Genomic DNA, 14,615 nt, shown 5'->3' on the forward strand with positions numbered 1-14,615 from the left:
ACTGCCCAACTTTCCCTCCCGCTCAACAGCCTATTTAGAATTACAGACAAGATACCATCTCATGTTGCAGCCAGGAGACAGAGACATAAGGAATATTGGGTGGGAAGACGTCAGGGAAGAGATCACACCTCCCCTAAGAGCATCTCATAAGGAGGACTCCCACCTCGGTGCTAGAACCGTGGGCCTCAGCTCAGCACGGGCCAGGGCTGACCCATTAACAAAGTCACAGAAATCCACTGTCACTGTAAGGCGCTGCTGTGACTTTCATGCAGAAATGGATTCTTCTCTTGGTAGTTCCTTGGTGATTGGAGCTTTTATGGGGGGGGGGGGAGACACACACACGCCCCTACAGACACCAAGCCCAACAATCCACAAACTCAAAACAAACAAAAACAAGAAAACATCAGCATGATAAACCTTTATTAGCAAACTGTTCCCTACCATCAAGGGCTTCTTGTTTTGTTAGATTTGCTCTTCATAAATCCAAGTTACAACGTCACAGTTAGTTTTGCACTGATTTGCATGTTTGGAATACTCTCTTCAGGCCACAAATGGTAAGAGGTACTGCCAAGGGTATGATGCAAGGGAGGGAAACTTGTAGCCCTCCAGATGTGTTGCTCTACAACTCCCATCAGCCCTTGCTAGCATAGCCAATGGTGAGGGATGATGGGAGGTGTAGGCCCAAACCTCTAAAGAGCCACAAGTTGCCCACCCTGGTATAGAGACTCACAAAAGGGGCGAGGAGGGGAAAACGTCACGTCACTGATCCAGATATGAACTCAAGACAAGCAAGCAGTTATTTCCAAGCAGAAGTGGATCATCCCAACAAAAGGGCAGCATGCCCAATGGAGATTGGGGAGGCTGCCCTATGCTGCACAAGTCTTTCAATGCATGGAGCAAGTTGCAGGGCTATACAGGCTACTGCTGCTTTCAGAGGTAACAGCTTCACCATAGTGTACTTTCATGCACCTGGAACAGGCCCTTTCGGCAGGACCTTGGAAAGCTGCACAGAAAACCGCAGCAGCTCAGCTCCAAGTGCAAATTTCCTTCCTCCCATCAGGAAAACTGGCATCTTGTGATATATGTTGCCCTGAGATTTCTTCTTCTTCTTCCCCCAGGTCCAATCAGCCCTTTTCATTACTAATGTCCCCCCTGCCCGCTTCAAAAAATCCAACTTGTGGTTTTTCAACCAACACCCACCCTAATGAAGAAGCCAAACGTGAGGCCATTCCACAGTAAGGCAAGCCTCAAAACAAAACAATGGATTCCCATTCCAGCGAAAACAAGCTTTCTACCAACACAAGATTTCCACCCCCGCCCCTCCCCTCGTAAGGCTTTTTCCTACAAGGAATTTTCTCTTGACTGACTGAGCTCCTCGCTCGACCCTGCTGAAAGACAGCAGCATAGAAAGGGAACTGTTCTATGAAAGAACAGTTCATAGAAAGGGAACTGAACACCAGTGGCCTCTGGAGGGGGTCCTCCCCCACCGGCAGTTCAATCAGGCGACGCTTAAACGTGCAAAATGATTTTAAGAATATAAATACAGAATCTCTACAAAAATACAGAAAACCAAGGACACAATAACTATATTTAAAACAAGTCTATAAAAATAGTTTGAGAATAACTCTTGCCTCCAAATAAATACAAAATAAATATGCTTTAAGCAGTAAAAACAAACAATGGAATGTGATGCTGGCCCCGAAGTCAAGGAGTTGGATGAGAATCCCCTGGGCCCCCCAAGCAGTCTGGGGGGGCAGACGCAGGGGGCCCCAGTCAGTGATACGGCAGCCATCGCCTTCCCTTCTCCATGAAAAGCACCTGGCAGAAGGAGGGGAAAGCAAGAAGCTCCCCCTTCCGATCCCCAACAAAAGCAATCGCTTTCCCACTGTCAGTTTACCCTGTCCGTTCCCAACAGCAATGCGATTTCCCACCCCAAAGTCCAGGTCCACCACCCCACCCACCCCAAATGCAAGCTCTAGCATCCACCTATGAAGATCTAAAGCAGCCAAGGTCCAGCGTCTCAAAGAGAGGAAGTTGGTACCCGCGGCACCCGGCAGGACTGCATTCAAAAGCACCATGCAAAATGCTACATGGGGAGCAAAGACGGCTTCTGTCAGCTGCCTTGCTGTGCTGGGCTCAGATGAAAAGGTGGGCCCAGAGCAGCACAGCTCCCGAGTTAAGTCCATGGAGCCATCCCAATAGTGCCAGGTTGCACAAAGCCCTCTCAGCTGCCCCCACCCACCCCGCTGAAGAGACAAGCCTCTCTGGCATGCAAAGACAGACATGCAGGCTCTAGGCTGCTGCTTCCGTTAGTAAGTGCATCTTGTTAGCGGTTTTAGAGGGGCACGCGCTCAACCAGACCTACAAAAATAAAAGGCTTTAAAGTCTGCCCAGCTACCCTCAAAGTAACATTCAGCCTTGGCAGGGGACTCGTGTTGCCCCCAAAGACTTGGTTTTTAAGTTACATTGCAGTGTCAAGAATTTTGAAGTAGAACATGAATTGCTCCTACCCAAAAGGAAAGTATGTAAACAGCAAAATAATGTGTTTGGCCCAGCAGCCATTCCTACTCCAAGGCAGGTCTTCTGTAGATTTAAAGCCATGGGTAGGAGGAGTTTAACAACTCAACAGAAAGAAGCTCTTTCAAGCAAGTTGGAAGATGATACGTTCTCCAGCTCTGAATCTGCGCAAGAGACTCAGAAGAGAAGGGTGCGCTCACCCCTCCTCTGCTGTGCTAGGAGCCAGGCCAGCACTGACAGCTCAAGACATCTCCCTTGGATTCCCAGTTCGGTCCCTCGCACGCAGGGAGGGCTGCCTGATGACAACTTAAACACACAGCTCTTGTGCTAGCAACACAGCAAAAAGGCCCAAGACGCTCCTGCTCCTTCCCACAATATACGCCGCCTGGGATTTTCACAGCTTGGCTTGATCAGCTTAGTGTCAACCAACACATTCACAGAATGGAACGGCTGAACACCCTGGAGCCGCAGCCCCAAGATGGCGTTAAGAGTTCAAGGGCCCAGACACCGTGCGGTCACCGAGACTGCACGCCCAGGGTCATCTTCAAGTTCTCGTAGACGACGTAGCTGATGCTCACAGCTGGGATCACCTTCATGAAGTTGGGGGCCAGGCCCCGGTAGAGGCCAAACGCTCCCTCCGTCTTCAGGATATGTTTGAAGAGGCCGCTCATCGTCACCTCTGGTGCTCCCTCGATTGAAGCTGGAAGACAAGCCGATCGACAGCTGTTAAGAGCCTGGTCGAGCGTACTGCAGAATAGGTCTCATGAAGATATCCATTTAACTTGCGGTGTTCCTTTTCAAAGAGCCTGGGATTATGTTGCTCCAGCTCCTTGGCTACAAGTTGGCTTGAGACAGATGCCAAGGAGCGTGGAGCATGTGAATTGGAGTGTGTGAATTTGGAGTCGTTGCGAAACAATGGAGGACTCCAGCTCCACATAAGGAAATAAGAGGTGTCTGCCCAAAAAACCAGCACATCAGACACCCGAGGACAGGGGTGGGCAACCTTTTCAGGCCCATGGGCACATTTCCATTTTTTTTTCCCAGACCTGTGGGCGCATTTTGTTGTTTCGGCCTGTGGGCATTTACTATTGCGATTCCCACTTTCCTTGCCTGGATTCCCACTTTCCTTGCCCCTCTTCTTCTTTCTCTCCCCCTCCTTCTGCCACCTACCGCCTCTTTCCTTTTCACTCCTCCCCACCTGAACTCCCTCAATTGTCACCACCACTCCAACACACACCGGCAATCTTTTTTTCACCGCCTGCACACCTTCCTCACCCTTCTCCACCGCGTACCTTCCTCAACCCCAAACCACGATCCCCCCACCCTCCCCTGCGCTGCTTATCTCACCTAGGCACTGCTGAAGCCCTAAGGAGGAAGTCAATAGACCAGGACCTGATCCACTCACTTCCTGCTTCCTCCTTAGGGCTTCAGCACTGCAGAGGTGAGACAGGTGGTGGGGTGGGGTGGGGTGGGGGGAATCGGAGCTTAGGGCTGGGAAAGGCGTGCAGGAGGGAGTGCAAGGGGATCTTGATGGGGGCTGTGTTGCTGACCCCTGCCCTAGCAATACAGATTTATAGAATTAGACATGGGGTGGAGAGAACTCTCCCTCTTCTCCACCCCCACCAATAATACTAGAACTTGGGGTCACCCAATGAAACTGGTTGGCACCAGATGGAGGGCAGAAAAAATAAAGTACTTCTTTACATAAAATACAGAATGAGTTCGTAGAAGTTACTGCCATAAGAGGCCACTGCCTTAGATGGCTTTAAAGATGAGATTAGAGGAAATCCTGGGGGATGGGGTCTATTCTTGGCTATTAGCCACAATAGTAAATTGAGCCTCCAGGGTAAGATATAGTATATCTCTAAATGCCACCTCCAGGAGAGGGCTCTTGCCTTCATGCCCTGCTTCCGGGCTTTGGAAGCATCTGGTTGGTCATTATGGGAAACAAAATGCTGGACTAGATGGACCTTTGGTTTGCTCTGGCACAGCTCTCAATTCACCATGTCAAGAGCCCAAGAATGACAGAAAAAAATCCTCTCTGCCATTCCTGCCTTTGAGGGTTCCAGTGAATTATGAATGAGATGAGCTACTGTAGCTACATTAAGGCAATATTTAACAACTAAGTACGGGGCCTCTCTACTCTTGTATTTTGGGAAGCACCTACTGGCGGCCACAGGTTTTCCTCTTCAGAGGCGAGACCCAAAGACCTCTCAAACGTTCTTACCTTGAGCTTGCATTCGTGTCCGTACCAGGGCAAGAGGATAACTGGCCAACTGCCCACAGGTGCTAGAGATGGTACCGCAGGCCAACAGAACAAACACTCCCGGGTCAGCGCTGTTCACGGCATAACGTTGCAGCCAACTGTTTTTTAACGTCTAGGAGAAAAACACAAATGAGTCGAGGGTTAGCTGAAAAAGGACAAGTACAAGACCATAAGAACCCTTGGGGCGAGATGTGGGGGGGGCGGCAGCATGGCAGGGTGGGGAGAGAATACGACCAAAGCTTCCAATATCAGTGTTGGGAGAATGACACTGGGGCTTAGAAGACTGACAACTAGAATCCAGTTTTCCTTCGCTCGTTCCTTAATGACATTTACACCTCCCCCTTCTGGAAAAGGCAGCCGCCAGGCCGCTTACCTCGTATACAGCGAGGTCAATCCCAGCATACGGAATGATTCCCAGCATATTAGGGATGTAGCCTTTGTAGAACGCGCCCACTCCTTCCTTGGCGAGGACGTTCTTGGCGCAGTGCAGCATCCCCAAGTACTGCCCTGTTTTGCGCAGGGCCATCCGTGTCTTCAAGACCTAACCCATCGGGAGAAGAGAAGTGTCAGGAACGCACGGAGCAGGCAGGAGAAAAGAAACACTTTCCCTGAACCACAACTAAGAAAGCAAGCTGCCACAGAAGAACAGTAGAGCACAATGCCAGTGTCTCCAACATGCATCACTGTTCTGGGGGAAATGCCTCTAAACCATTCGAAACAAATCTAAGTGGTGCCCCAAAGAGAAAATTGTGTTTTAAAGCGCTTTTTCTGACCAGTTTTTATTCATCTATGATTGTCAGCTGCCTTGAGTGCCATTTTCCTGGTAGAGAGGCAGGGTACCAATCCAATAAGAGAAAAATAAAGGAGAGAACGCCACCCACAGGAGAGAACGCCATCCACAGCCAAAGGCTAAATTCAGAAACTCACCTCCATGGGGTAGATGCTGCTCTGTGCGATGGCTCCCGCCAGCGAACCTGCTACCAGCCTCTCGTGAATCCTCAGTACCTCCTGGTCAGTGCCAATGAACCGCTTGATCTGTTGAAAAGGGCATCATGATATTAGCCCAACAGCCTAGGCTGCTCACGCCCTTCTTCCCTTGTCCGCCTAACAGTGGGATTTATACCCCCCCCCCCCAAGCACAGAGTGCATCTCATTCCCCTATGCCCTTGGTCCCCACTCAGATGCTTTACCTGTTCATAGGCCATGAATTTGATGGCGGACTCTGGAGCAATCTTCAAGACATTGATGCCATTCCCTCGCCAAAGTGACCTGGTGCCGCCCTCTTTAATCATCTGGGTAAAACCTCCAACAATGCACATGTTGTTACTGCGAGAAGCATGGACCTGAAAGGGAGAAAAACATTTCAGTTTGGATCCAAGCCCAATTATTAGTTTTCCACCTCAGACAAGCAGCATCTCTTATCTACGTGCAAGGCTGTTGTTATTTATTTAATTTATATCCCACCTTTCTGCCAAGAACGGTGCTCAAGGTGACTAACAATAAAATACAGATTAAAAACAAGATCTCAGTTAAAACCCGGCATAAGCACAGATCTAATCTGATATTAGAGTTTGCCTCACAATTCATCAGAAAGGGGGAGCATTTTCATCCCATCTCAATACCAATAGTTCAATATTATCAAATTTAATAGCTCCTAGAATAGCAAGAATGGGAAAGAGAGGCAATGGAAAATGGACTTTGGCACACACACAAAAAAGATGATGAAAAACAGGGATGGTCAGTCCTGACCACTGCTGTGCAAAGTCCAAATTCCTCATTTCACAACGAGCTTTCTAACAAGCAATTGTGCTTGCTCTTTGAACCCAGAACAGGAACAACTGCCAGCAAGCCACAGGTCACCTTGTGTCCAGTTAGAGCTGTTAAGAGCCAGTTCTAAAGGAATGCTTGTTCTGCCAGGGCTGTGCAGTCCAAGGACTGGGCTATTGTTGACACCGACCTGTCCTGCCCAATTCCCAGAGGACCCATGGGTGCTTTATGAGGAGGAGTGTGGCATGTACGTCAAATATGCATGGCAGAAAGAAATGTAACTGCAAGTCATATGTGAGAGTAGGAGGGGTCGGCCAAACTGCTGGCTGGTGCCAGGATTCGTATAGCGCGGACATCGCCTAATCTTATATCACCCATATTTCTGGAGGAAATGTTGAAGGTTTGTGAGAATCTTTTTCTACTCAGAAAAAAGCTAGTGCAACACAAGAAGAACAGAGGCCCTTTGTCTAAGCTTCCGACCTACCTGCATGATCACTTTCAGGCGGTCCAAGGGAGCAGTACATGTTCTCGACACGGCTCCTGCACCTCCACCTGCAACCAGGTGTCGCCACCACATCCCAGTCTGCCTCTCTTCCACTGTGAACTCATCCGGAACTGTCAAGTTCTCTCCCACATCAAAAATCTGCAAGGCAACAAAGCAAGGCATTTTCTTCAGTGATGCTGGTGGAGTGCTTGGACTTCCTGAGAGGTCCGGCCCTCACTGACCATGCTCCAAGATGAACAGTTTAAGCGGGAAGCAATTAACTCAAGCTTCCTGTTCTAAAAAGCTGCATCTTGTTTACAGAACAGTATCGGTTTTGTTCTCCCCTGCACGTGGTCACAGATAATAAAATTTGCCAGATGGCATGCAGAATGAACGTTCACGGAGGCCCTTCACATCATCCTAATCGCAGTTCAGAAAGGTGGTCATCTGGCCGCCCTGCAATCTGCTGGTGTTGAAAATGACCAGCCAAGGAGAGCAGGAGAGGGAGAATGATGTAAAGTTCTTCTGGAGGTCACAGGCTGGTTTGATCCTACTACATAGCACTAAGTGCCAAATTGACCAAAGGAGGACTTGTATCAGTTCCCAGAGTTGGTAGGTTGAAAACTAGCAGGAGCCAGTCACTCATGCACATTGAAAACCAGGAAAGTAGTTCACCTGCTTTCCCCTCCCTGAGAGCATTCACTTTCACCTGTGCCAGAGACGTTAAGAGCCAGGCCAGAATGCACATTAAAAAAAAGGAGTGACAAAAGCAGGAAGCAACCAGAGCGAGAAAGCAGGCAATTCTCGATGAAGACTACAGATAGAGGCCAGGTTTGCAGGGGAAGAGGGGAGACCCTCACCACAAATGCAGCCAAGGGTTTCACACACGTTGTGCTTGAAGGAGCTTAATGACTTACCGTCGAATGCTTCCAGTACAAAATAATCTCTGGAATGTTCTCCACAGGGTGCAAGAGGTGATAGTCACGCCATTCGTTCCAGTCTATTGTCATCGTCCCGTTTTTATCCATGCTGCGAGCATAAATTGAGAAGGCAGAGTGAACAGGAGATTAAGAGGTGGGGGCTGTCTTACCAACTGCTTAACCTCACCCCATCCACATAAAACAGAACCGCTATGAGGTGGACCAAAGGATGTGCGATTATAACCTTAACACAGGGGTGTGGAACCTCTTTCCTCCCGAGGGCCAAATTCCATTTCCGAGAAACTCTCGGGGGCCACATTCCAGTGGTGGGCAGGGGTGATGTCAAAAGGGGGGTGGGATACCAAAAATAGCAGCATAGTTTAGCTTAAAGCTCTTACTCCTAGTAAGTAAGACTTACAAGAGGCATTTCAACCTTTTAGAATGGCGGGGAAATGGCACAGAAGCTGGGAAATTAGTGGTCAGGGGAAAGGGCTGTGGACATCTGGGGAAGCTGGAGGGCTGGATAGGGACCCCAGGAGGACAGATTTGGCTCCCGGCCTGAGGTTCTGCACCCCTGTGTTAACAGCTTTACTTATCAGGTGGTGTGAAATTCTAGAGGAATCTCTTTCAAACAAAAAATGTCCCCTAGGATCTAGGGAGAGCCGGCTCAAGTTTATGAAGGTCAGGCTGCCCTCTTCTCTTTAGATGCCTTGTTTGGAAGAAGAAGAAGAAGAAGAAGAAGAAGAAGAAGAAGAAGAAGAAGAAGAAGAAGAAGAAGAAGAAGAAGAAAGACTTCTCCATCTCCTCTCCCCACCATTGTCTTTAATTCCGGCAGTCCTGGATGACTCAAGTGGAGACACAACATTGCGTGGGAAGGAAAGGTTTTGTTCAGGAACTGATTAACAAGACCGGGGCCAGGCAAAAGAATTCTTCCTCTGTCGGGTGAAGTAGTGACTGGTGGGTACCTGCGTGCATGCCTTGGCGCGATCATACAAGGCGCCTGCCGCTTACTTGTGTGCCCGTGCTCCCTCGCTTATGACCTGGATTGTGTGGCTTCACCTGTGGAAGGCTGCAGAGTGAGTGGGTTCTACCTTGTGGCAGCAGGAGGGACCAGTACTGAACCTGAATTATTCGTACCCTTGCCAGTTCTTCAGTCTTATGAACCCCAAAAGGATTCCCACTGCAAGGCACAGAAGAGCTGGCCTTGACACGTAATGCTTGAGAGTATGAGCCGATTCAGTCTGAGCCCTACTGACATGCCTATAGCTTCCTTTCTCTCCAAGCCTCAGATCTTGCCTCCAATCCCTAATATGAGGAAATCAAAGTTGCCACTGAGAGAAGGGTTCAAAAGGCTTCTCTTACATTAGGGACTATACCACAGATCTACTATTATAGGAACCTCCTTGAAGTTCAAGATCAGCTAGTGGGCCTTGCTTCAAATTCTAGTGTGTTTCAAAGTCAGATTGGTTCCCACAAAAAGCAGGGCCTTTCTGGTTCCTGCTCCAGACTTTTGCATTGCCAGTCCGCAGGCTGTTTGTTTAGCCTGCTTCTCATGGCATTCTGGAAGTGGAAACCATTTTGTTCTGTCATGGCTTGATTACCCCTTCTTTTATAGCTTTTTCTGCAGCTTAACTGTTTGTGAGTATATATTGCTTTGCTGTGCAGTTTTATGTTACTTGTATTGAGTTTTTAAAAGTTTTAGTGAGATCGCCTGTAAAATGCCTTTGGAAGAGTTAGCTGAAAAGCAGCGTAGGTATTTCACAAATTCTGAAGTCTGCTTCAGGGGTTATCCTCCACCACCAGGCTCACTAAAAATGTGCTACACACTGCCCGCTTCACAGGGGTGGAGGACAACTGATATACAAGTGACAAGGAACCAGACAAGAATATACACGGTGGTACTTACTAGGTGACAGGACCCCAGAAGTGCCCCGTCCTTATTCTGACAGACAGACAGACAGGCAGGCAGGCAGAGGGGAGGATGCAAAGAGGGAGAAAGGGACAAGTAAGTGATTGTTAAAAGTCAGTGCCACATGCACACAGTGGAAAGCATTTTAGTGTGTTTATGTCACAAACATGGATAGGAAAGAGCAGTGGAACACATACACACCCCTTAGGACTGTCATTACTTAGAATCATAGAATAGTAGAGTTGGAAGGGGCCTACAAGACCATCGAGTCCAACCCCCTGCTCAAGGCAGGAATCCAAGTCAGAGCATCCCTGACAGGTGGCTGTCCAGCCTCGTCTTGAATGCCTCCAGTGTGGAAGAGCCCACCACCTCCCTAGGGAATGGGTTCCATGGTTGTATTGCTCTAACCATCAGGAAGTTTTTCCTGATGTTCAGCCGGAATCTGGCTTCCTGTCACTTGAGCCCATTATTCCGTGTCCAGGATTCTGGGATGATCAACAAGAGATCCTGGCCTTCCTCTCTGTGACAACCTTTCAAGTACTTGAACAGTGCTATCCTATCTCCTCTCAGTCTTCTCTTCTCAAGGCTCAACATGCCCAGTTCTTTCAGTCTCTCCTCATAGGACTTTGTTTCCAGTCCCCTGATTATCTTCGTTGCCCTCCTCTGAACCCTCTCTACTTTGTCTTCATCCATCTTCAAGTGCAGTTCCCAGAACTGGACAGTACTCAAGATGAGGCCTAACCAGTGCTGAGTAGAGGGGAACTAGTACTTCACTGGATTTGGTAGCTCTACTTCTATTACTGCAACCCAAAATAGCATTTGCCTTTTTTGCAGCCACATCACATTGTTGGCTCATATTTAGCTTGCGATCTACAATGCCAAGATCCTTCTCGCTTATAGTCTTGTTGAGCCAAGTATCCCCCATCTGTAACTGTGCATTTGGTTTCTTTTTCCTAGGTGCAGAACTTGGCATTTATCCCTATTAAATTTCATTCTGTTGTTTTCTGCCCAGCACTCCAGCCTATCAAGATCACTTTGAATTTTGAACTTTAAGATGATCTACACTGCAGTAAAGCATTGTGCGCAGCGATAAACAGAAGGCTGGTCTAATCATAAATACCCCTTCCTTAGCAGTCTACTAACAGAAGTTGGTTTGCCTGCATGTTCCCTGCCTGCCTTGCAGTCAAGTAGCACACAGGTAAACGTCCTCAGCCTGTTCTTCAGGATGGAAAGTTACCACCACAAACCCCTACGCAGAAAAGCTGAGAAGCCATTCCACGGAGACAACACTGCCATCTTGTGACACCGCATTCTGTTTGCTTTTGAAGTCACGTGCTCTTATGCATTTTGGCTGAACTAGCTTCAATTTGTCCCTAAAATTCCAGAAAAAGATGTGGATGGTTTCTTGCCTGTGGTCAGTATTGTAGCCTGGTTAGCTATACAGAAAAGCAGTTGTTTCACCGGAGGGGTTTTTAAATAGAAAAACAGTAAAAAGGAAAAAGAGAGGGAGAGTCTCTGCAAAGGGAGATGAAGGTAACACCTTACACTGGAAACACGGAAGCCACCTGCAATACTCACCTCTTGAGAATTTTCTCCGCCTGCTGTTCAGAGATCTTGACCCCCAGATCCCGAAGGGACTGCATGATCTCCTGGGCATCAATGCAGCCTGCAAGAAAGCACATGACAGATGAGCTTGGAGCTCGACAAACAAAATATAGTAGCCAGGGGACCTGCAGCAGAAGCTGAACCCCTCACCCCCAATAAATAAGCAGCATGAGCTCACCATCATTCTTTTTGTCTAAACTCTTGAAAACCAGCCTCAGTTTCTTTTCATGGTCTTGGAGATAGTGAACAAACTCCTCAAAGTCCAGCTGGCCATCCAGGTCCTTATCTCCAGCTTTTACAATTTTCTATATGCAAAGATATAAAAATAAACGTAGTTAATCCCGTACCCACTTTTGCATAGTTATGTTTGGGGTGGGTGGGGTGGGGGGTCAAATAGGCTCATTTGGCTATAAATAGGAGGAAGAGCTCTTATGATTTATTCTTGCAAAGACATTTGCTACTCAGAGGAACCTAAACTCTTCATACCCTATGGAAAACTTGCTAGCCATGTCCTAGCCATTTGAAACAACTTCCCCGGCAGGAATCGGCAAATATGGTCACCATTACCAAGTAAAAGTACAATCCTGCTATACTAATTCTGCTAAACACCACAGCAGTATATTACATCACTACGATTATATATATATATATATATATATATATTTTGTAAAGGTGCTGGCAACACGGGGGTCTATCACAACGTTGCCAGGCTGCATCTTGTGCTGGGATGCAGAACTGGTAGCACGGGCTGGAAAGGAGGAGTTGCCAGCTGAGTATACACTCACCGCCAGTCACTCTTCCTCTGGAAAACCCCTTGCTGAGCATTGCACATGAAAGGGGCATGTTTTGCTCCTGAAGCAAAAAGCAAAGAAGTTGGAGCCTCATCAGCTGTTAGGAACAACAGCTGAATATGAAGCCCAGCAAAATTTGTAGACCACACACATATGCTGGAGTTACAAAGGGCCTTCCCCAACCTGGTGCCCTCCAGATGTGTTGGACTGCAATTCCCATCATCCCCCAGCCAACTCTCTCATTGCCCACCTTGTAGCATCTATTCAAATTAACTTATTTTTTTTTTAACAGAAGGAGCAGATAGAAAAACTACCAATACCTGGGGAAAGCTAACTGCTGCCAGAAAAGCCTGCCAATAAGCTGAAAGCTAACATTAAGGGCAATATTTAAAAGATAACGGTGGCTTTATTACAGGCACAAACTGGTTTGGTCAACCTGCAGTTATGCACTTGTGCAAGATCCTGGGGGAACTAGATTTTAGGAGCAGAGTGTCTCTCTCCAGAACAGATTAGGAGATGGCAAAGTCAGGCTGTTAATAAATAAGGAAACCTCACCCTTAACATTCCTCTTAGTGGGAAGCAGTACCTTGAGCCTTTGCCTAGGTAGGCAGGTGAGCAATCAGCACTAATATAACTTCATTATATTATCTGCTTTGCATAGACAGCAGGAAATGGATTTGGCAGATAAAATGTTGGAACCACCCACTGAACTCTGTCTTACAGCCTTCCCCAAACTGATGTCCTCCAGATGTGTCAGACTACAACTCCCAGCATGGCTGGGGGATGCTGGGAGTTGTAGTCCAACAGATCTGGAGGGCATCAGGTTGGAGAAGGCTGAATTAAATGTAGCTTTAATCAGCTAAAACATAGCTTTGCTTGCTAATAGAGAAAGGATAAGATGTACTGAGAGAGAGAAATGGGTTAGCATACTTTTAATAGTTAGGCTAATGATAATACGTTCTCTATGAAGATCATAAAATATTTGACATTGCATAAGAAACTGAACCTCTGAGAATTACACCGAAATTATTTGGAGGGCTCCTTCCCTTCCCAACAGCCCTGATTTCCAACTGCTAAACTTAGGCCTTCATATAATTTAATACCTTTCCTAACCTAACCTTAATAAGGATGTTCAGGCACCATCTGCAGTGACCTTTCCTATGTACAAGGTGGATGTAATCTGCAGACGTTCATATGACAGTTGTAAAAATGCAGAGATAGAAGGGATTACAATTTGTGAGCTAAAGATAGAAAGAAACCTCTGGCATGCCAGCAGATAATTGCAAACCAGCTGATTCAGGATTTCCCAATAGCAAACAAGCCCTTGCAAGAGACACCGAGATTTTACTGTCCTTGTAAATAAGTCCTGGAGAAGCCAAAATATACTTTTCTCCTCCAAACAACATACTGTGATGGGTATAGGGCAAAATGGGGTAAAATGTCTGCTAATGAGCATTCCTAGCTGTATCTGCCAAGTTAGCTGCCCCCACTGAACTCACACAGCTGTGATGCAAACAGTTTCTAAAATTACAACACTGGGCTCATATCAAGAGTTGGTGCTGAAATTCTTTCCTACATGTGCACGGGGTCTGCACATTAATCTTCTTGCAGCAAAAAAGCAAGATGGTTTAAGTCCTGATGCAGACCTTGTATTTATTAAGTAGAATACGGCGCTTCTACAATTCTGCTAAGAAAATCTTAGGCTGCTTCCATTTATTCCCTAGATCAGGGGTGGGCAGAAGGCAGATCAAGGTCCACCAGTAGATCTCTGTGTGGTTCTGCAAGGATTTCTGACTCCCAACAGTTTGACTAGAGCAAGAACAAAAGGCTTTCCCCCACCCGGATTCAACCTATCTAAATGGGCCTGCTGAAAAGAAGAAAACGGGGGGGATAGCCAGGGGTGGACATGACTATGAAAGCTCAGGAATGATATTGGGGGGGGGGGGCAACAACCTTGGGCTGAGTCATGTATTCCTTAATTCTACTATGTCAGCCTTCCCCAATCTGGTGCTCTCCAGATATCTTGAATGATAACTCCCAGAATTCCTGACCATTAGCCATGCTGGCTGGGGCTGATGGGAGTCAGTCCAAAACATTTGGAGGGCACCAGGTTGGGTAAGGTTGCATTGGCTGTATTTGTGCCCTGAGCCACTATTTTGCAAGTGATTCCATCTGATGGACCTAGGGGTTGCAGTAAAAAACGAAGGTAGATCCAAGAAGCCTGACATCTGCCCACCCCTGCCCTACATCAAGCCCCCAGTGTCTCCCTAAACACACACATTTTCCCTCATAACCAAGCTCTAGTGCACAGTTCTACATATGTTGACACTGCTGGATTCTAGCCTAGCTTGGACTT

General features: G+C 47.4%; 1 protein-coding gene across 3 annotated transcripts in view; it reads right to left on the reverse strand.

Moving 5' to 3' along the window:
- Positions 1-402: 402 nt before the first annotated feature.
- Positions 403-14,615, reverse strand: part of SLC25A25 (solute carrier family 25 member 25) — a 59,435-nt gene continuing 45,222 nt past the window's right edge. For all 3 annotated transcript variants that reach the window (XM_084821065.1, XM_084821066.1, XM_084821068.1), the window contains exons 2-10: positions 11,647-11,773; positions 11,442-11,529; positions 7,952-8,063; positions 7,035-7,193; positions 5,974-6,126; positions 5,711-5,818; positions 5,157-5,324; positions 4,745-4,895; positions 403-3,217 (exon numbers count right to left, since the gene is read on the reverse strand). In XM_084821065.1, coding sequence (XP_084677191.1) covers positions 3,033-3,217; positions 4,745-4,895; positions 5,157-5,324; positions 5,711-5,818; positions 5,974-6,126; positions 7,035-7,193; positions 7,952-8,063; positions 11,442-11,529; positions 11,647-11,773 — 1,251 coding nt within the window. In that variant the 3' untranslated portion in view covers positions 403-3,032. The remainder of the gene's footprint in view (positions 3,218-4,744; positions 4,896-5,156; positions 5,325-5,710; positions 5,819-5,973; positions 6,127-7,034; positions 7,194-7,951; positions 8,064-11,441; positions 11,530-11,646; positions 11,774-14,615) is intronic.

The sequence above is a fragment of the Heloderma suspectum genome, chromosome 14 (genome assembly GCF_057233095.1).
Source record: "Heloderma suspectum isolate Gila_16-S chromosome 14, 16-S_ref, whole genome shotgun sequence".
In the NCBI taxonomy this organism is placed as follows: domain Eukaryota; kingdom Metazoa; phylum Chordata; class Lepidosauria; order Squamata; family Helodermatidae; genus Heloderma; species Heloderma suspectum.